This window comes from Salvelinus alpinus, chromosome 17 (assembly GCF_045679555.1).
Source record: "Salvelinus alpinus chromosome 17, SLU_Salpinus.1, whole genome shotgun sequence".
NCBI classification, from domain to species: Eukaryota; Metazoa; Chordata; class Actinopteri; order Salmoniformes; family Salmonidae; genus Salvelinus; species Salvelinus alpinus.
The window spans coordinates 8,226,754-8,248,484 of NC_092102.1; the positions used below are offsets into that span (position 1 = coordinate 8,226,754).

At 45.5% G+C, this 21,731-nt stretch overlaps 1 protein-coding gene and 1 long non-coding RNA gene across 4 annotated transcripts in view; both read left to right on the forward strand.

Moving 5' to 3' along the window:
• Positions 1-21,731, forward strand: part of LOC139542055 (tyrosine-protein phosphatase non-receptor type 11-like) — a 69,197-nt gene that overhangs the window by 37,181 nt on the left and 10,285 nt on the right. For all 3 annotated transcript variants that reach the window (XM_071347052.1, XM_071347051.1, XM_071347053.1), the window contains exons 7-15: positions 852-948; positions 1,039-1,118; positions 4,787-4,942; positions 5,463-5,594; positions 15,517-15,671; positions 16,094-16,161; positions 17,430-17,581; positions 17,960-18,063; positions 18,232-18,359. In XM_071347052.1, coding sequence (XP_071203153.1) covers positions 852-948; positions 1,039-1,118; positions 4,787-4,942; positions 5,463-5,594; positions 15,517-15,671; positions 16,094-16,161; positions 17,430-17,581; positions 17,960-18,063; positions 18,232-18,322 — 1,035 coding nt within the window. In that variant the 3' untranslated portion in view covers positions 18,323-18,359. The remainder of the gene's footprint in view (positions 1-851; positions 949-1,038; positions 1,119-4,786; positions 4,943-5,462; positions 5,595-15,516; positions 15,672-16,093; positions 16,162-17,429; positions 17,582-17,959; positions 18,064-18,231; positions 18,360-21,731) is intronic.
• Positions 5,987-10,123, forward strand: LOC139542058 (uncharacterized). Its single transcript, XR_011668462.1, has 3 exons — positions 5,987-7,271; positions 7,510-7,606; positions 7,722-10,123. It is a non-coding gene; the product is annotated as an uncharacterized lncRNA (long non-coding RNA).

Consider the following 21,731-nt stretch of genomic DNA (forward strand, 5'->3'; position numbering starts at 1 on the left):
GGGGCTTTACCTAGCAAAGACTTATAGATGACTTGGAGCCAGTGGGTCTGGCGACGAATATGAAACGAGGGCCAGCCAACGAGAGCATACAGGTCGCAGTGATGGGTCGTATATGGGGCTTTGGTGACAAAACGGATGACATTGTGATAGACTGCATCCAATTCGCTGAGTAGATTGTTGAAGGCTATTTTGTAAATGACATCTCCGAAGTCAAGGATCGGTAGGATGGTCAGTTTTACAAGGGTATGTTTGGCAGCATGAGTGAAGGATGCTTTGTTGTGAAATAGGAAGCCGATTCTAGATTTCAATTTGGATTGGAGATGCTTAATGTGAGTCTGGAAAGAGTTTACAGTCTAACCAGACACCTAGGTATATGTAGTTCTCCACATATTCTAAGTCAGAACCGTCCAGAGTAGTGATGCTAGACGGGCGGGCGGGTGCGGGCAGCGATCGGTTGAAGAGCATGCATTTAGTTTTGCTAGCGTTTAAGAGCAGTTGGAGGTCATGGAAGGAGTGTTGTATGGCATTGAAGCTCGTCTGGAGGATGTAAATCCAGTATGTTCATGAGGCATTTCCTGAAGGACAACACACAGCACATTATTGTTAACTCTAAGATGGACACCACTGTCATAGTCTGGTTATGGGCCCTGATCAAAGGTATCTTGGCACATATGGTGCCATTTGGGATACCTGGGTCTAAGGGATTTTTTTATGGCTCAGATTAGACTCTTCACTTCAAAATGTCTTCCTAGGCTTTGGTCAAAAGTATTGCACTAGATTGCCAATAGGGAATGCCACTGGCTTTTTTGTGTCTTCTTTCTCTTACCTTGTTCTCTTCTCTCTTCTTCCAGGTGTTACAGCAGCAAGAGTGTAAGCTCCTCTACCCTAGGAAAGAAGGACAGAGAGCAGAGAACAAGAGTAAAAACAGATACAAGAACATCCTCCCTTGTGAGTGAGATATCGACCTGAACCTCATGTCTACAAAACCTCCCTGTGTGTGTGACCAATGACCCTAATCCCGGTCTATCTGTGTTCCAGTTGACACCACACGGGTGGAGATCAGGGAAGCAGACACAGATGTGCCTGGCTCCGACTACATCAACGCCAACTACATCAGAGTGAGTTCTGGAAACAACCTGGAGATGAAGAACCAAGAATGTAGTTATGCACTTCATAGCTGAGTGGAATAATTGCACTTAGGGGCGAATCCTAACTTAATCCTAACTCCCATTGACATCAATGCGTGACTAATTCTGCTTTTCGACTGTTACACTAGTGTATACACCCTTATGTTATACTTGGGAAATTGTTTCAATAACTAGGGCTGACATTGAGGACTTGTGAAGAGCAGAATCAACAACCTCTGCATAATCAAAACAGTTGCTTTGTGAGAAGGTGTTAAAGTTCACAGTTAGCTATTTTTATGTAAATGAAAGCTGAAAAGTACCAGTGGCCTTGGCTTTGATCCCAAGCGAGAGCCGGTCCGCCGGAGCCTTGGCACAGTAAGACACGGGTGCCGGCCCGAGTAGAGAAGTGAACATTTGGCTTGAATTTGATTTGCCCCTTATGCTTAATGTGCCTTCAGAAAGTATTCATACCCCTTGACTTATTCCACATTTTGTTGTATTACAGCCTGAAATGTATTAAATATTTGTATTTTCTCACCCACAATACCCCATAATGACAAAGTGAAAACAGGTTTTTATTAAAAAAAATCAAATGTATTGAATGAAATACATAAATATCTAATTTACATAAGTATTTGCACCTCTGAGTCAATACTTTGTAGAAGCACCTTTGGTGGCGATTACAGCTTTGAGTTGTCTTGGGTAGGTCTATCAGCTTTGCACATCTGGATTTAGGGATGTTCTTCCTTACAGATTTTCTCAAGCTCTGTTAAATTGGATGGGGAGCGGCGGTGAACAACAATCTTCAAGTCTTTCCACAGACTTTCAATGGGATTCAAGTCTGGGCTTTAGCTGGGCCACTCAAGAACTTTCACATTCTTGTTCTGAAGCCATTCCATCGTTGCTTTGGCTGTATGCTTGGGGTCATTGTCCTGTTGTAACAGCCCCAGTCTGTTTGCACTCTGAAGCAGGTTCTCATCAAGGATTTGTCTGTATTTGGCACCATTCATTGTTCCCTCTATACTTACCAGTCTCCCAGTTCCTGCTGCTGAAAAGCATCCTATCCCTATAGCATGATGCTAGGCACCACCATACTTCACGGTAGGGATGGTGTTAGACGGGTAATGAGCTATGTCTGGTTTTCTCCAGACATAGCGCTTTGCATTCAGGCCAAAGAGTTACATTTTTTTTTCTCATCAGACCACAGGATCTTTTGCCTTATGCTCTGTCTTTCACATGCCTTTTTGCAAGCTCCAGGCGTGCTGTCATGTGCCTTTTTAGCAAGAGTGGCTTCCGTCTGGCCACTCTCCCATCAAGCCCAGATTGGTGAATTGCTGTATAGACTGTTGTCCGTCTGGCATGTTCTCCCAGATAAGTTATATGTTCAGCCAAAGAACTCTGTAGGTCTGTCAGTGGTCATGGGGTTTTTGGTCACCTCGTGACCAAGGACCTTCTTGCCCGGTTGCTCTGTTTGGTCAGAGTCTTGGTAGTACCAAATGTTTTCCATTTCCCATTGATGGAGACCACTGTGGTCTTGTATAGTGTGTGGAAAGTTTCAATTTTTTTTACCCTTCCCCAGATATACAGTACCAGTCAAAAGTTTGGACACACCTACTTATTCCAGGGTTTTACTTTATCTGTACTATTTTCTACATTGTAGAATAATAGTGAAGACATCAAAACTATGAAATAACACATGGAATCATGTAGTAACCAAAGTGTTAAACAAATCAAAATATATTTTAGATTCTTCAAAGTAGCCACCCTTTGCCTTGATGACAGCTTTGCATCCTCTCAACCAGCTTCATGAGGCAGTCACCTGGAATGCATTTCAATTAACAGGTTGCCTTGTTAAAAGTTAATTTGTGGAATTTTTTTACTTAATGCATTTGAGCCAATCAGTTGTGTTGTGACAAGGTAGGGGTGGTATACAGAAGACAGCCCTATTTGCTAAAAGACTAAGTCCATATTATGGCAAGAACAGCTCAAATAAGCAAAGAGAAACAACAGGCTGTTACTTTAAGACATGAAGGTCAGTCAATCCGGATCATTTCAAGAACTTTGATTTTTTTTTCCAAGTTCAGTCGCAAAAACAATCAGTGCTATGATGAAACTGGCTCTCATGAGGACCTTCACAGGAAAAGAAGACACAGAGTTACCTCTGCTGAAGAGGATAAGTTCATTGGAGTTACCAGCCTCAGAAATTGCAGCCCAAATAAATGCTTCACAGAGTTCAAGTAACATACACATCTCAAAATCAACTGTTCAGCGCAGACAGAGGCCTGTGTGAATCAGGCCTTTATGGTCAAATTGCTACAAAGAAACCACTACTAAAGGACACCAATATGAAGAAGAGACTTGCTTGGGCCAAGAAACACAAGCAATGGACATTAGACTGGTGGAAATCTGTCCTTTGGTCTGATGAGTCCAAATTTGAGATGTTTGGTTCCAACCGCTTTGTCTTTGAGACGCAGAGTAGGTGAACGGATGATCTCTGCATGTGTGGTACCCACCGTGAAGCATGGAGGAGGTGTGATGGTGCTTTGCTGGTGACACTGTCTGTGATTTTATTTAGAAGTCAAGGCACACTTAACCAGCATGGCAACCACAGCATTCTGCAGCGATACGTCATCCCATCTGGGTTGAGCTTAGTGGGACTATCATTTGTTTTTCAACAGGACAATGACCCAACACACCTCCAGGCTGTGTAAGGGCTATTTTACCAAGAATGAGAGTGATGGAGTGCTGCATCAGATAACCTGGCCTCCCCAATCCCCCGACCTCAACGGAGATGGTTTGGGATGATTTGGACCACAGAGTGAAGGAAAAGCAGCCAACAAGTGCTCAGCATATGTGGGAACTCCTTCAATACTGTTGGAAAAACATTCCAGGTGAGGCTGATTGAGAGACTGCCAAGAATGTGCAAAGCTGTCAAGGCAAAGGTTGGCTACTTTGAAGAATCTCATATATAAAATACATTTGGTTTTGTTTAACACTTTTTTTGGGTCACTACATGATTCCATGTGTTATTTTATAGCTTTGATGTCTCCAGTATTATTGTATAATGTAGAAAATAGTACAAATAAAGTAAAATCCTTGAATGAGTAGGTGTGTCCAAACTTCTGACTGGTATTGTGTGCCTCAACACAATTCTCTCAGAGCTCTACGAAGAGTTCCTTGCACTTCATGGTATAATGTCTGCTCTGACATGCACTGTCAACTGTGGGACCTTATAGAGATAGGTGTTTCTTTTTAAATCCTGTCCAAACCATTGAATTGGCCACAGGTGGACTCCAATCAAGTTGTAGTGACATCTCAAGGATGATCAAAGGAAATTGGATGCACCTGAGCTCAATTTGGAGTGTCATAGCAAAGGTTGTGAATACTTACTGTAATTGTGTACCCCACAATGTCTCTCGTGATGGACCGACCCATACATATTGTCACAGTTAGGCCCCAAAGTTTTGGCCTGTTCCCATACTGTAGCCTATGTGCTGTCGTAGCCAAATCTTCTATGTTTGGCATGAAAATGAACTAACACAGTGAGGAGTTGGTTAAAGCACAAACAGACTGAACCACCACCAGGTTACCAATGTTCATCTGTTCCTCATGAATGAAGACATGAAATTAATGAAGTGCTGTATGTGTCTCTCGCCCAGAGTATGCATGAAGAGGGCCGCCACGTGGAGGAGGGCAAGGTGTTCATCGCCACCCAGGGCTGCCTTCAGAACACGGTGGTGGACTTCTGGAAGATGGTCTATCAGGAAAACACACACGTCATTGTCATGACCACCAAGGAGATGGAGAGAGGACGGGTGAGGGCATAGAAGTAGAATTACTGGGTCCAAAGTCTGGTCCGGAGATAAAGATATCATCTATGGAACCATATACATTCCCCCATGGTGGGGATCCCAGTTTGCTCTTTCAACAAATACATAAAAATATGTTAGACATTCAGAATTTGAATAAAAGATGAGAGGAAGGGGAAAAAAAGAAGTAAATGTATTAGAACAGGCTATTAAGGACTATTAAGTCCATGTAATGTAATACTATTTCTAAGGATGAAAGTCTCCCACTGACACCATCTCTGTTTAGAAGTACATCAGTGGATGGGGTGCATGTATGGACAGATAGATGCTTATCAGAACTGAACTTCAGGAGGCTAGCAATACATTGTTCGGCTAACCCCCCTCCTCCTCCTCCAATCCAAAACAGCTGTTGTCAGCCAATCTCCGGGATGACCAGGATAGTATGACAGCTAAACCGGTTGTAAAACTGCTTGAGAAAAAAGCGGGGCCTTCTAGATTGTGTAATGCTCCACTTTTTCCTCGACAGAACAAGTGTGTGCGTTACTGGCCCGACCTCAACGCCACTAAGGAGTTTGGGAAAGTGAGTGTGAAGAACGTGGAGGAGTGTCCGGCTCAGGACTACATCCTAAGGGAATTGGAGGTGACGCGTTTGGACAGGGTAAGACAGCCCCCTGTAGTGACCACATACATTTAAGGAGGGTCTTTGTAAAATTGGTATAGTTTGGTATAGCACAGTATATTTCACCTTAACTAAGTCCACTTGTGATGATGGGGGGGGGGTTGGTTGAGGTTGATTTCTGGTTGTATAAATTAATATATAATTAACAGGTACTACATAGGCCATTTCTGAGTGACCACCGTAAAATTTGAGTAATGCACTACTTGCCAAGCTCAACTTCGCTTCCCTTCGTTGAATGGGGGTGCCGTGTTTCATTGCCCCAACGCGTTCAAAGGACGGCTGACTGAAAAGCCATATACGGATTGACCATGTCTCCACAGCCAAATTTATATGGTTTGCGTGCCCTGCTGAAGGACCCTAGTATTGTAAGTATTACCAGAGATACTGGAATATAATGACCTCTGGTATAATTTAGCTAACGATTTTAAATGATGTTATGTAGCTTGGTAGCTATCTTGTGATGAAGCTAGGCAGGCTAGCTAAAGTTTTAGTTAACGTTCGAGTAGCTAGCTAATTACCTCATTACAACATAGTTAGGTCGTAGCTCATACTAGTTTATTGTGTATTGTCTGGATACTGTTGGTTATGTCAAGTTATCATTTGATCATGTTAGCGAGGAAGGCTAGCTAGCTAATGTTAGTCTACAAGTCGGATTTGCGATTCAGTTCGTAGCACAAGTGTATTCTGTATTGTCTAGGGCAAACTAAATAATGGATGCAGCTGTGGTGGTAGCTAACTCATGTCCGAGTTTGACATGAGTTAGCTGCAGTGAATTAGGAGCAACAAACCGTAATGGCGCCATTGGCCTAAATCTAATCCAATCTGGGAGCTACAGTCAGTCTACATCTGTAAAGCATAGAATTTGGGTTTCCACTAGTTACCACAGCCACAAAGTCAAAATTGACTATAATAACAATTATTAAAAACAAAAATGAGCTTAATGTAAGATTAGGCATAAGGTGGTTGACATTGCTCGTCCAAATATATATTCTTAATTCTATTCCTTTACTTTAGATGTGTGTGTTGTGAAATTGTTAGATACTACTGTACTGTTGGTTGGAGTTAGAAACACATGCATTTCGCTACACCAACAATAACATCTGCTAAACACGTGTATGTGACCAATAAAATTAGATTCTGAGGTTCGCAGTGTGGTTAGGTTAAAAGAAATTGTAGAAATAGGCAGGGTTTATGACTTTGTGGCTGTGTTAACTAGTGACAACCTATAACTAAATTGACCCGAGTTACTGCCCTGATGACACAGACGGCTTCATCAACAACGTGTTATGTGGAAAGTTTTATTAAAACATACCGTTTGATAAACTAGTAGGTTAATTACCCAGCCAAGCAGATACAAATAGTACAGTCATTTTGCTTAAGTGCATTATCAAAAAGCGTTGTCCTTTATAACAAAATGCTATTTACCACTTGGCTGTCTATTGTATCACCCTGTCACAGGCCCTCCCAGTCAACACCACCTCATAAGATAAAGGACATTGTTTATGAGCATTGCCTGCTGCAGTTGTTTGAGAGATTTCCAGTTTGCAGCAGAACATGCAACATAGAGAAGACCAGCAAGGGGACCCTCAGCATCACGCAGACATGCCCTCGCTGTGAGCATTCCTATAAATTGAGCAGGGAGAACACTTGAATCAGGTTGGTGACATTTTACCTGGTCAAAGGTCAAAACAGTTTTGAGTTTTGTCCCAATTCACCTTCATAACTTCGTCGAACCAGCCTGATCGCTGCGTTTACCATTTCTATTTCACTTCACATATCATGATATCTGAGGTGAAATGGAAAGGTGGACACAGCGATCAGATTGGTTCCACCATGCTAATCATAACCACCATTGATAATCTAATCAGTGCTCTGTATGTTTGTGACCGACCAGTATCTTTGAGGGGTCAGGAGCTCATCAATGGGACACTGGCAAAGACCTTACTTCTTGCCTCCTCGCCAATGGTCGTCGATGGGGCGACAAGAATTAGGTAGGTTTAGTATGACCTGTTCAAACTTCAACATAGTGTATGTGTGTTTAGGATAGGTGATATCTGACAAACTGCCGTTGGTAATAGAACAGTGACTCTATGTATGTGTTCATAGAAACATGTATGGAGCCAGCACATGGAGACTTGCAAGATGACGTGATGAAGACTGACTGATGTCTCTAAATGGACCTGGCACTCTGCATACATTTTTTTTTTACTAGACAACTTGTACTTGTATTGTCTTTTTTTATTATTGGGTTGACTGGTGTCAGTCAGTATGGGGAGGGAGAAACCCTATGTATTCTGCACCAGGATCAAGGAACTCCTGTTGTATACGGGACACCACACAGGAAGGTACTCTGACATGTTTTGCCAAGGTAGTCCCATTACCCCATGACAAAATGTGCCGTTAGGCACATTATCTGTATCGGCTGGGAATGACAATGAAAGGTGTATTTTGTTATACTGTATTTGCACAACACGGCTTATATTGTATTATTTAAAGGGTTGTTTATTCTACATGGATCTGTAACTACATTTGAAAGTTATCAAAACACTTTGTTTAGAATATCTACATAAATTCAACAATTGCATTCTTCTCATATTACTCTGAAGGCTACTGACCTATTCAATGCTTCCTCCGGCATCTCCTCATACATCTATCTGCCTGTAGTTATTGAACTCATCCTGCAGGAGGTTTGTTTGTGGTTATTGAGTGGGAGGAGCAGCGCATGAGAGGTTCTGACACATGGGTGTGTCTCGGTGGTGGCAAGGACACACCCAAGAAACACCCACGTCACGTTTGGTTTCTGATATGGCCGCCAGCGTTTCTTGAGGAGCATGGCAAAAAAACAAGGCCAGATCAGCAGATGCAGTTCCTTATTAAGTTCCTTTTTCTGCATCGTGTCATAAGGGCCCGATTCAGACATAGGAAATGTACCCCTTTCCTACGCACTTCTTAGTAGTTGGTATTCAGACTTGTAACCAGGTTTGCTTGTGTGGCACCATTGTGCGCACTGAATACAGTTAATTCAACCCCAGAAAACACCCAATGGGCGGCCTACCTATTTGAACAGGAAGTTTTTGTTCAATAGGTTTTTCTGTTCATTTAGCTGATCGGGGATGTGCAACTTTGAAGGGGATGGGGGCCACAACAAATCTGAACTTTGGTTGCTGGGGTTGCTGGGGCAACGTGGGTCTCTGTACTGACATACATACAGTAGCAACACATGCAGTCGGAGCTGGCCCTAGCCTTATGGGGGCCCTAAGCTAAATGTTGTTGGGGATGGCCCCCCCACCTTGCGAGCTAAACATTTTAGCAACCCCCTTATTGACAGCAGTGAGGTGTGTGTATATATATATATATTTTAAATTTCCTGCAATTCTACACTTTGTCATGGGGTGTAGAGAGAATGTGGCAGTCTTAAAGCAAGTTTGCTGCAATTTTTCACATTTTGCTATATAGCAGAGGGGAAAATGAGCAGTTTTACAGTGAATGTTTGCTGTGTCTGATATGAGTGAGAGGGACTAACAAAATAAATGGGGGGCTACCCGGTCGGTAATTCGACCACGATTACTACAATTTTAGATAGATGGCTAAACTAATTTACCAATTAAAACATATTTAGCGGGTGTGGGTGAGTGAGTGTCAGAGACTGACATGACAAGAGGAACTGCTGACGCATAACCACATTTTGAACTTGAAGCTTGTGTATTCTAGTATTCTAATTCTCAACGCTAATTTGAGACCCCGACTGAGTTAATAAAATTATATATACAGTGAGCTCAAAGTTTTGGGCCAGTGATACACTATCAAGCTTGTGACTCTACAAATTGGTTGGATGTGTTTGCTGTTTTTGTTTCAGATTATTCTGTGCCATATAAAAATGAATGGTAAATAATGTCACTTTTATTGTAAATATGAATAGAATAAGTTTCTAAACACTTCTACATTAATGTGGATGCTGACATGATTGCGGATAATCCTGAATGAATCGTGAATAATGAGTGAGAAAGTTAGACGCCAAATATCACCCCCCAAAATGCTACCCTCACCTGTTATTTTCAGAGTGAGATCTTAGCATGTTTTGGGGGTATGATGTTTGTGGGTTTGTATCTCTCACTCAACAATATTCATGATTCATTCAGGATTGTCTGTAATCATGGTAGCATCCACATTAATGTAGAAGTGTTTATTTACAATAAAAGTGACTCATGACGCATTATTTACAGTTTCTATTGGGCACAAACTAATCTGAAACAACCAACACAAACCAGCAAATGCATCCAACAAATTTGTAGTCGCAAGCTTGATGTAGTTATCACGTGCTATGAATATGGGACCAAATACTTAACATGTTACTGCTTTAATACACATTTAAGTGACTAAGTCCCAATACTTTTGGTCCCCTAAAATGGGGGGGGGGGACTATGAACAAAAAGTTATTTAATTTCTAAACTGTTTACCCTGTATGGATGAAAATACCCTCAAATTAAAGCTGACAGTCTGCACTTTAACCTCAAGGTCATTGTATCATTTCAAATCCAAAGTGCTGGACTACAAAGCCAACTCAACAGTTGTCAAAGATGCTTCAACAAAGTACTGAGTAAAGGGTCTGAATAACTATGTAGATGTGATATTTCAGTTTATTTGTTATACATTTTCTAAAATGTCTAAACCTATTGTGTGTAGATTGATGAGGGAGGAAAACTAATCAATTTTAGAATAAGTTCTACAGCATAACAAAATGTGGGAAAAGTTAAGGAGTCTGAATACTTTCTGAATGCACTGTATATTTTGACTTAAATTTCAACATATTGATACTATCAAGTATGAAGGGAAGACCCAGATGCAGATCACGTCGAAAAAACAATGTGTTTGTTCAAACAGGGGAAGACAGGCAGGGGTCAGAAAACCAGAGGTCGGGCAATGGTACCGGATGGCAGGCAGGGTCTGGGTAAGGTAGAGTGGTCAGGCAGGCAAGCTCAGAGTCAGGACAGGCAAGGGTCAAACCGGGAGGGCAAGAAAAGAGAGACTAGAAAAAGCAGGAGCTGAGACACAACGCTGGTTGACTCGAACAAACAAGACGAACTGGCAACAGACCAACATAGAACACAGGTATAAATACACAGGGGATAATGGGAAGATGGGTGACATCTGGAGGGGGGTGGAGACAATCACAAAGACAGGTGAAACAGATCAGGGTGTGACGGTACCCATCCCCTCTCGGGGCGCCACCTGGCGTCCTACCTGGGCGCTTACCTGGTTGACCGGGGAGTCGTTGAAAATCCGTGATGAGGCCTGGTTTCAGGATGTCCCTGGCGGGGACCTAGCACCTCTTCTCCGGGCCAAAACCCTCCCAGTCAACCAGGTACTGGAACCCGCTGCCCCGAGGTCGAACCTTCAGGAGATGCCTCACCGTGTAAGCCAGTTGGCGGTCGTTGAGACAGGGGAGAGGGGTGGGCATGGAAACAGGAGACAAAGGGCTGTGAGACATAGGTTTGACTCTGGACACATGAAAGGTGGGGTGTATACAAAGGGTACGGGGCAGCAGAAGACGAACATCAGAGGGACTAGTAATTTTAGAGATGGGAAACGGGCCAATAAAGCAGGGAGAGAGTTGGCAGGATTCCACCCGGAGGGGCAGATCCTGGGTGGGTAGCCATACCTTCTGCCCGAGACGATGCCGGGGTCCGATTGTGATCCGCTTGTCATCGATACCTGGAGGTGGTCTTGAGGAGGGCCGACCGGGCTCTCCAGGTACGACGACAGGCGGACAAATATTTGGGCAGAAGGTACGCCGACGTCTTCCTCCTGCTCGGGGAAGAGCGGGGGCTAATACCCCCAGGGAACATTCAAAGGGTGATAGGCTCGTGGCAGAGCAGGGAAGGGTGTTGCGTGTGTATTCCACCCACACGCTGCTGGCTCCAGGTGGTGGGGTTGGCGGAGACCAGGCAGCGTAGAGTTGTCAAGGTCCTGGTTGGCTCGCTCCGACTGGCCATCGGACTGGGGGTGGAACCCCAAGGACAGGCTGGCCGACGACCCAATGAACATGGATCCGGACGACGTGTTGCACCATGAGCTGGGCCGTCGCCTTGGCCGAGGGTAGTTTGGGGAGAGGAATGAAGTGGGCGGCCTAGGAAAACCGGTCGACCACTGTCAGGATGGCAGTGTTGCCCTCAGACGGGGGGAGACCCGTGACGAAATCTAGGGATATGTGGGACCAAGGATGGTGAGGGACAAGCAGAGGTTGCAGAAGCCCAGCCGGAGCTTGCTGAGGAGTCTTGTTCTGAGCACACATGGTGCAAGCGGCGACGAATGCAGAGACGTCAGGAACCATGGTGGGCCACCAAATGCGTTGTCACACAAACGACAGTGTCCGCCGGGAGCACAGGTGGCAGGCAAGCCTGGAGGAATGGGCCCGCTCCAGGACCGCAGAGCGGACAGTGTCAGGCACGAACATCCGGTTATCTGGGCCCCCCCCCCACCCAGGTTTCGGCTGGGACCGCTGCACCTCCCGGACCTGTTTCCCAATACCCCAGCTGAGTGCCATCGCCAGGCACGAGGTGGGAAGGATGGTCTCAGGCTCCGGGGTGGAAGCCGTAGGGTTGTAGCAGCAAGACAGGACATCCGGCTTGAAGTTCTTGGACCCCGGCCGATAGGAGAGGGAAAAGTTTAACCGGGTAAACAGCAGGGCCAATCTCGCCTGCCTGGAGTTGAGGCGCTTAGTGGTGCAGAGATACAACAAGTTTTTGTGGTCGGTCCACACAATGAACGGATGCTATGCCCCTTCGAGCCAGTGCCTCAATTCCTCCAATGCCATTATCACCTTGAGAAGCTCCCGAGTCCCCACATCGTAGTTCCTCTGCGTGGCAGTGAGGCGGTGGGAGAAGAAGGTGCAGGGATGCAGCTTAAGGTCCCGTGCAGAACGTTGGTACAGAACAGCACCCACTCCAATGTCCGAAGCATCGGCCTCCACCACGAACTGACAGGAAGGGTCCGGATGAACCAGGATCGGAGCCGTGGTGAAGTGATGTTTAAGGTCCCGGAACGCCCGGTCAGCAGCCGTGGACAATGTGAACGGAACCTTGGTAGAGGTGAGGGCATACAGGGGGGAGGCCAGGGTGCTGTAACCCCGGGTAAAGCGGCGATAGAAGTTGGCGAACCCCAGGAAGCGTTGCAGCTTCACCATGGACGTAGGCAGGGGCCATTCCACCACCGCTTTCACCTTCTCGGGATCCATCTTGACACTCTCAGCAGAGATGATGTAGCCCAGAAAGGGAATGCTGGAGCGATGGAACTCGCACTTTTCCACCTTAACGAACAACTGGTTCTCCAGAAGGCGCTGGAGAACCTGCCGGACATAGCACATGTTCTTGGGGGGAGCGGCAGAAGACGAGGATGTCATCAATGTAGACGAAGACGAACCGGTTCAGCATGTCGCGGAGAACGTCATTCACCAGAGCCTGGAACACGGCAGGGGCGTTGGTGAGGCCAAAGGGCATGACCAGATATTCGTAGTGGCCGCTGGCCGTGTTGAAGGCGGTCTTCCACCCGTCCTCTCGTATCCGCACCAGGTGGTTGGCGTTAGGTAAATCCAACTTGGAGACCACAGTGGCCCCCTGGAGCGGCTCGAAAGCAGAGGAAATGAGTGGTAGCAAATAACGGTTCTTTACAGTGATGTCATTGAGTCCCCGGTAGTCAATGCACGGGCACAGGGTCTTGTCCTTCTTCTCCATGAAGAAGAACCCTGCGCCAGCGGGAGAGGAGGAGGGACGGATAAATCCAGTATCTAAGAAGTTCCCAATGTAGTCCTCCATAGCTTTGATTTCAGGTCACGACAGCGAGTATAGACGCCCCCGGGGAGGCGTGGCACTAGGGAGAAGGTCAATCCCGCAGTCATAGGGGTGGTGCGGCGGAAGGGAAGTGGCCCGGGACTTGCTGAACACCTCCCGGAGGTCCTGGTACTCCGCGGGGATGGCGGAGAGATCCGGAACCACCTCCGAGGACCCAGGAAGACGTCCCGGGGCAGGTTGCGCCGACTTCAGATAATGGACGTGGCAGAACGGACTCCAGCCCATGATGGCACCCATAGACCAGTTGATGAGTGGGTTGTGTCGCTGGAGCCAGGACAATCCCAACACCACAGGAATCTGGGGGGAGTTGATGAGTAGGAACTGATTGGTCTCGCTGTGATTCCCTGAAACACGTAGGTTGATGGGAGTGGTGTTATGGGTGACCCGACCTATAGAACGCCCGTCCAACACTCTAACATCCATGGGAATGGAGAGGGGCTGAGTGGGGATGTTCAGCTTGGAAGCCAGTGTGGCGTCCAAAAGGCTCTCATCGGCCCCAGAGTCGATGAGGACCCAGAGAGATTTGGACTGATTTCCCCACAGCAGAATGACATGAAAAGGGGTGCGAGTAAGGGAAGCAGAAAAGTTCCCCATATTGCCCACCAGAGTACTCGCTCCTTGGTGAGCATGGTCCTTTACAGGGCACGAGTACACAAAATGACCAAAAGTCCCGCAATACAGAGAGCTCCTTGTGCTGATCCTATGTTGCCGTTCCGCTGGCGACAGCCTAGCTCTGCCTAGTTGCATGAGCTCGGGAAACAGTACCCCGGCCTGTTCGGTGACTCTCGAGGAAGGTCGGGAAACCTCGGATGCTCTCGGCCACAGGACCGTCGGGGACTTCCGGGATGGCTCGGAGGTGAGGTGGAATCCCTGGACGTGCGAGTGACGTCGAATTCTCTCTCCAGCCATCGTTCCCGCAATCGCCCATTTATGTGGATGGTCAAGGCGATGAGGGAGTCAAGATCCGTGGGCAACTCCCGAGCCACAAGCTCGACCTTAACCCCCCCGAGACGCCGTGCAGGAACATGTCGAATAATACTTACGGGTTCCACGCACTCTCCGCTGCCAACGTGTGGAAATCCACCACATAGTCGGCCACTGTGCGGGCATCCTGCCGGAGCTGGTTTAGCTTCCAGGCAGCTTCTCTCCCGGAGAGCGGGGCATCCAAAACCTTCCTCCCCTCTCCCACGAACCCCTCCAGGCTCACGCATATGGTTGGCTGCTGTTCCCATGTGGCGGTAGCCCAGGTGAGAGCCCTTCCAGACATTATGAGGTAGGCTATTCTGGAACTATCTGAGGTTGAGGAGGGCTGAAGCTCAAAAATGAGGACACTGAGCTAAAAACGCCCGACAGGTGCTCCGCTCTCCATTTAGGCGTTCCGGGGGAGGTAACCAGGGCTCCCGGGAAGGGGTTACTGAGGGGTGGTGGGGTTTCCACCACCCCTCCACTCAGGCTGCCCCCCAGCAAACCCGCGGAATTGCTCCCGCAGCATGTCAAACGCCCAGTCATGGCGCTCAGCCAACGTTTGGACCCCCTCCATCAGCCCACAAAGCAAATCCGCATGCCTACCGGACGGCAGTCAGGGTAAGGCAGAGGTCGGTAATCCAGATGGGGGCAAAGGTACAGGTCGGCGGTCAGGGGCAGGCAGGCGGGCTCAGAGTCAGGACAGGCAACGGTCAAAACCAGGAGGGCGAGAAAAGAGAGACTAGAAAAAGCAGGAGCTTAGACACAAAACGCTGGTTGACCTGAACAAGCAAGACGAACTGGCTACAGACCAACAGAGAACACGGGATAATGGGGAAGATGGGCGACACCTGGAGGGGGATGGAGGCAATCACAAAGACAGGTGAAACAGATCAGGGTGTGACAGAAACATGCGTTTAGAACAGTGATATATGCGTTTCCCAAAATTCAAGGTCAGAATACATGTAGAGAGAAGTGCATAAAAAGGGAAGGAAGTTACATTTATTCGTGTGCAACTGAATTTCCCCTCCCCAGGTGAACACTGCTGAAATAGGCCTGTAAACTGTAGTGCTACCTCTCTCCATCTGTAGAGGGAGCTGGTGCGGTATATCTGGCACTACCAGTATCTGAGCTGGCCTGACCATGGCGTGCCCAATGAGCCTGGGGGAGTGCTCAGCTTCCTGGAGCAGGTCAACCGCACGCAGAGCGCCATTCCAGACACCGGGCCAATTGTGGTCCACTGCAGGTAAAACAGACAGAGGGCATACATTGTGACAGATGGCACGTATCAGATGCAACAACTCTCCAAGCCCTACAGACATAAAGGCAGTTATTTTAGGGCCTAAATGCATGTCTGTTTGTGATGACTGTTTGGGAGAACACTGTCATGTGATATGGAAAGATAAACAAATATATAACTATGGGTCTAGTATTCTAGGACTGTATACATCAAGAGTTGACCATGAATCTGTGTTATACTATACATTGAACAAACCAAAAAGTAGAATGTATTTTCACATTTTACTGTCTTTCTTATAGATTTGGTCATATTTGTAAGTGTAACTTTAGCGAAATGGCAGTTTGGGTCTATGTCTGTTATGAAAGTGCCACCTAATTGTAGTAATATAGTGCTATTGTCTCCTTTGACCCCCCCCCCCCCCCAACCAGTGCAGGAATTGGGAGAACAGGCACCATAATTGTCATTGACATTCTCATTGACGTCATCAACAGACAAGGTAAGACAATGTCAAACATTATGGTTAACAGTCCTAACCAAACGTTACCGCTATAAAATCAGTCCTAGCCAAACGTTACGGCTCTGACATCAGTCCTGTCCAAACGTTAATGCTCTGATATCGGTCCTATCCAAACGTTACAGCTCTGACATCGGTCCTGTCCAAACGTTACGGCTGTGACATCAGTCCTGTCCAAACGTTACAGCTCTGATATCAGTCCTATCCAAACGTTACGGCTGTGACATCGGTCCTATCCAAAACTTACAGCTCTGATATCGGTCCTATCAAAATGTTACAGCTCTGATATCAGTCCTGTCCAAACCTTACAGCTCTGATATCAGTCCTATCCAAACCTTACAGCTCTGATATCAGTCCTATCCAAACCTTACAGCTCTGATATCAGTCCTATCCAAACCTTACAGCTCTGATATCAGTCCTGTCCAAACCTTACAGCTCTGATATCGGTCCTATCCAAACCTTACAGCTCTGATATCAGTCCTATCCAAACCTTACAGCTCTGATATCAGTCCTATCCAAACCTTACAGCTCTGATATCAGTCCTGTCCAAACCTTACAGCTCTGATATCGGTCCTATCAAAATGTTACAGCTCTGATATCAGTCCTGTCCAAACCTTACAGCTCTGATATCAGTCCTATCCAAACCTTACAGCTCTGATATCAGTCCTATCCAAACCTTACAGCTCTGATATCAGTCCTATCCAAACCTTACAGCTCTGATATCAGTCCTGTCCAAACCTTACAGCTCTGATATCGGTCCTATCCAAACCTTACAGCTCTGATATCAGTCCTATCCAAACCTTACAGCTCTGATATCAGTCCTATCCAAACCTTACAGCTCTGATATCAGTCCTGTCCAAACCTTACAGCTCTGATATCGGTCCTATCCAAACCTTACAGCTCTGATATCAGTCCTATCCAAACCTTACGGCTATATCAGTCCTGTCCAAACCTTACAGCTCTGATATCAGTCCTATCCAAACCTTACGGCTCTATCAGTCCTGTCCAAACCTTACAGCTCTGATATCAGTCCTGTCCAAACCTTACAGCTCTGATATCGGTCCTATCCAAACGTTACGGCTGTGATATTGTGTTTTTGGATGACTGCATGGAGTAGAGATTAGAATTTGGGACAAATCTGTGTAACCGTGCTAAATATGCTGCCCTTTTGACCTTTGTGCTTGTGTGTGTACGTGTGTTTGTGTGCGTGCTCGTGTGTGACCGTTTGTGTGTGTGTGTGTGTGTTTCAGGATTAGACTGTGATATCGACATCCCCAAGACCATCCAGAGGGTTCGTCAGCAGCGATCAGGCATGGTGCAGACGGAGGCCCAGTATAAGTTCATCTACATGGCCGTCCAGCAGTACATTGACACGGCACAGAAGAGACTGGAGGAGGAACAGGTACCTACCAAACAGTAGCAAAGGAGTAGTGGAAATAGTTCTGTAATATTGTCACTACTGTGGCAGTAGAAGTATTCTAGCAGTAAACGTGGCCCTTTTAGTCACAGTTACTGTATATTAGCAGTGGAAGAGTAGTAGGTTATTACTAAAGGGACTGTCTGGAGCTTAGGTATTGCTTTACAGTTGGAGACCCAAGCATTTGATAATAGCTTGATTCAAAGGAACAATCGAGTTGATCCCGAGTTACAGGTATTACATTTCAGGGTGTCAACAAGCAAAGCATGTTGGCCAGGTGCGCGTTGTGCTACCCTGTCTCAATGTTGACCGATCTTCCTTTTCAAGTTCTAAAAACATGGGCTTCTTGTGGCCACTTTGCAGAGGAACAAAACGAAGGAGAGGGAGTACTCCAATATCAAATACCCCCAGATGACCAACGCCCGGTCAAAACCCAACATGACTTGTGTGTCACGCTCCTCCTCTGTGTGAGTTGCCCTGCAAATACACACACTGCTCGTAGTTCACAGACAAATGCTGCTCTTACTCTCTCTAAATGCACACTCGATCTCCTTCATATCATTTCATCCACATCCAATGAACATTGTCTGAATGAACGGAATTTCAGCTCACCATGTTTTGTTTGTGTGATGCAGGGTGACAAATGACAACCCGTCCAGTGTGTATGAGAACTTAAACATCAAGAACCCAAAGACCTCTGGGAGCAGCAGTAACACCGGGAGGTAAAGTCCAGCCACGGACCTCTGCCTCTCTCAACCTCTCTGTGAGTACTCTATTACGGTGGCTTGTTTAGTTATTAGTTATGACATTATAAAGGCTCATACGTGCTTATAACAAGTTATAAAGCATCATACCGGCAGGATTTAAGTGGTGTTATTGTTATTTTCTAAAATAAATAATTGATCACTTTTTATTGAGCAACTCCTCCATATACTCTTAAATTACTTTATTTGATTTATATAATGTGTTAATAACCAGCCGACAGGCACCAAAATAAACAGCTTAATTAGTCATAGAAATATATATATATATTTTTAAATAAGAACAAATTATTATTAACAATGACGGCCTAGGAACAGTGGGTTAACTGCCTTGTTCAGGGGCAGAACGACAGATTTTTACCTTGTCATCTCGGGGATTCGATCTAGCAACCTTTCAGTTACTGCCCCAACGTTCTAACCACTAGGCTACCTGGTTGTGGTACATGTATGGCACCTGCCTCCCCGGTGAATAATCATTATGGGCGAAGAAGCCTTTACGATAAGATGGATAAGAAAGCAATTTATTGTCTGTTTTGACATAAATGTCCTTTGCGTCATAAAAACGGCTTACATAACATAAAATACAACATACAGAAGATGTGGCGGTCAGGGGGTTATAGAAGTTAAACAGAATAGTTAACCTCAACATTTGAATCGGATTTACCCCTCTACAACTGAAAAAAATTGTTACAGTACACTCTTAGACATTTTTTTTGATTAAAGAACCAAAAAGAGTTCTATTACTTGCTTAAATAATGGAACCCCTAAAAGTTGTATATACTGCATAACCCTTCTATAGGGTTCTTTGATCAGAACCTTAGAAGCTCTTCTTCAATGAAGAGCCTGAGTGGCACAGCGGTCTAAGGCACTGCATCTCAGTGTTAGAGGCATCACTACAGACCCTGGTTCGATTCCAGGCTGTATCACAACCGGCTGTGACTGGGAGTCCCGTAGGGCGGCACACAATTGGCCCAGCATCGTACAGGTTAGTGTTTGGCTGGGTTAGGCCGTCACCAATCAATCAAATGTATTTATAAAGCCCTTCTTACATCAGCAGATGTCACAAAGTGCTGTACAGAAACCCAGCCTAAAACCCCAAACAGCAAGCAATGCAGGTGTAGAAGCACGGTGGCTAGGAAAAACTCCCTAGAAAGGCCAGAACCTAGGAAGAAACCTAGAGAGGAACCAGGCTATGAGGGGTGGCCAGTCCTCTTCTGGCTGTGCCGGGTGGCGATTATAACAAAACATGGCCAAGATGTTCATAGATGACCACCAGGGTCAAGTAATAACAATCACAGTGATTGTCGAGGGTGCAACAGGTCAGCACTTCAGGAGTAAATGGCAGTTGGCTTTTCATAGCCGATCATTCAGAGTATCTCTACCGCTCCTGCTGTCTCTAGAGAGTTGAAAACAGCAGGTCTGGGACAGGTAGCACGTCCGGTGAACAGGTCAGGGTTCCATAGCCGCAGGCAAAACAGTTGAAACTGGAGCAGCAGCACGGCCAGGTGGACTGGGGACATGCAGGTAGCCAAGTGTTCCTGAGTGGCCAAGTTACAGTTTTGACTTAAATCTGAAAATGGTTGTCAAGCAATGATCAACAACCAATTTGACAGAGCTTGAAGAATTTTTAAAAGAGTAATGGGCAATTGTTGCACAATCCAGGTGTGGAAAGCTCTTCGAGACTTACTTAGAAAGACTCACAGCTGTAATTTCTGCCAAAGGTGCTTCTACACTCAGGGGTGTGAATACATGTGAATTAGATATGTGTTTTTCATTTTCAATACTTTTGCACACATTTCTAAAAACATGCTTCCCTGTTGTCATTATGGGGTATTGTGTGTAGATGGATGAGAAAAAAATCTATTTAATACATTTTGGGACGGCAGGTTAAGAGCGTTGTGCCAGTAACCGAAAGGTTGCTGGAATGAATCCCCGAGCTGACAAGTTAAAAGTCTGTCATTCTGCCCCTGAACAAGGCAGTTAACCCACTGTTCCCCAGTAGGCCGTCATTGTAAATAAGAATGTGTTCATAACTGACTTGCCTCGTTAAATAAATAATTTGTTCTTAACTGACTTGCCTAGTAAAATAAATTAATCAAAATGGTTCCATATAGAACCCTGCATGGTGCCATTAATTAATTATGGCTACTACTATTAAATAGTGATATTTTGAGCTAAGAATATAATTTAATAAACAACTAAATAATGGACAAAAGAATACCAGCATAATGTTTTTCATTTATTATCATTTGTGTGTCAGTTTCTAAATGAACCGAGTAAAACCAAGTTTATTCACCCATTGGGTCATACAGCTGCATAAGACAAGACATGGTTCCACCAGTGGTAGTGTGTGTGTGTATATGTGTATATATACATATACTGTATATATATATATACCCCAATTTGGGTGACTTCCTCCTTCTCTCTAAACATTACATTTTTATTGCTAGGCAGGAAATTAAGTGATGCGGCCAATAAACTGTTCCTTCTCCCTTAATCCGAGCTGACCTCGACCCCCTTCCTTCACTAAACCACATCTCTCCACCCTTATCAGTGCCTAACAACATGTGATCGTCTTCCCTGCACTCAGTACATTCCAAGCTTAATTGCCTCCACCATATACCTTCCTCCTACAGATAACAATTAACTTCTGGTGTAGACCCTAGAATATTTCAATAGGATAGATACCTGATAATAAACCATATTTCAAGTTTAGGAGTCAGAACCCATCATATGCAAACATAGTTTGGAAATATGCAATGGTGGCAAGAAAGCCATCTCTTTATTTGAATGACGGCCCACGTCAACACTGGCTGACTTCTTTACAACACAATACTTTGTCCATTAGTTACAGTGAACAACAAAAATGTGTCTTCTGCTCTGTTCTCAACCCCCCCCCCCCCCCCCCCAAACAGCAGACCTCACACATACAGTTGAGACGAGCAGAGGTCCAAGCTACATGCAGTGCCCCTGTATGGAGAGGGTCCAATGGTAGGGGAATGTTTTAAGAATGTGAACCCAGCACCCCTACAGTTGTCAGAACAATTCCGCACGTTTATTTTCCCTGGCACCAGGCCCTTGATTCTAACCGGCCACCTTTTGACCACAGGTCCAACTCCCACTGGGCTACCTGCTTGACTGGTTCCAGAGAAGAAGAAAAAATGCTATAAAAAAAACACGAGTTAATATTTAGAAATAAGCAAGAGTTAATCTGACAAAATGACGACAAAATTCTGTACAGATATAATTATTATGATTTAGAAGAACAACTAACATGCAGTTGTCAGCAGCAGCCGAAAGAAAGATCCTCTGATAGTTCTGGGTTACTGTCAGACTGAGCAAAACATAAATAGTGTGTTAAATGTCATGTAATG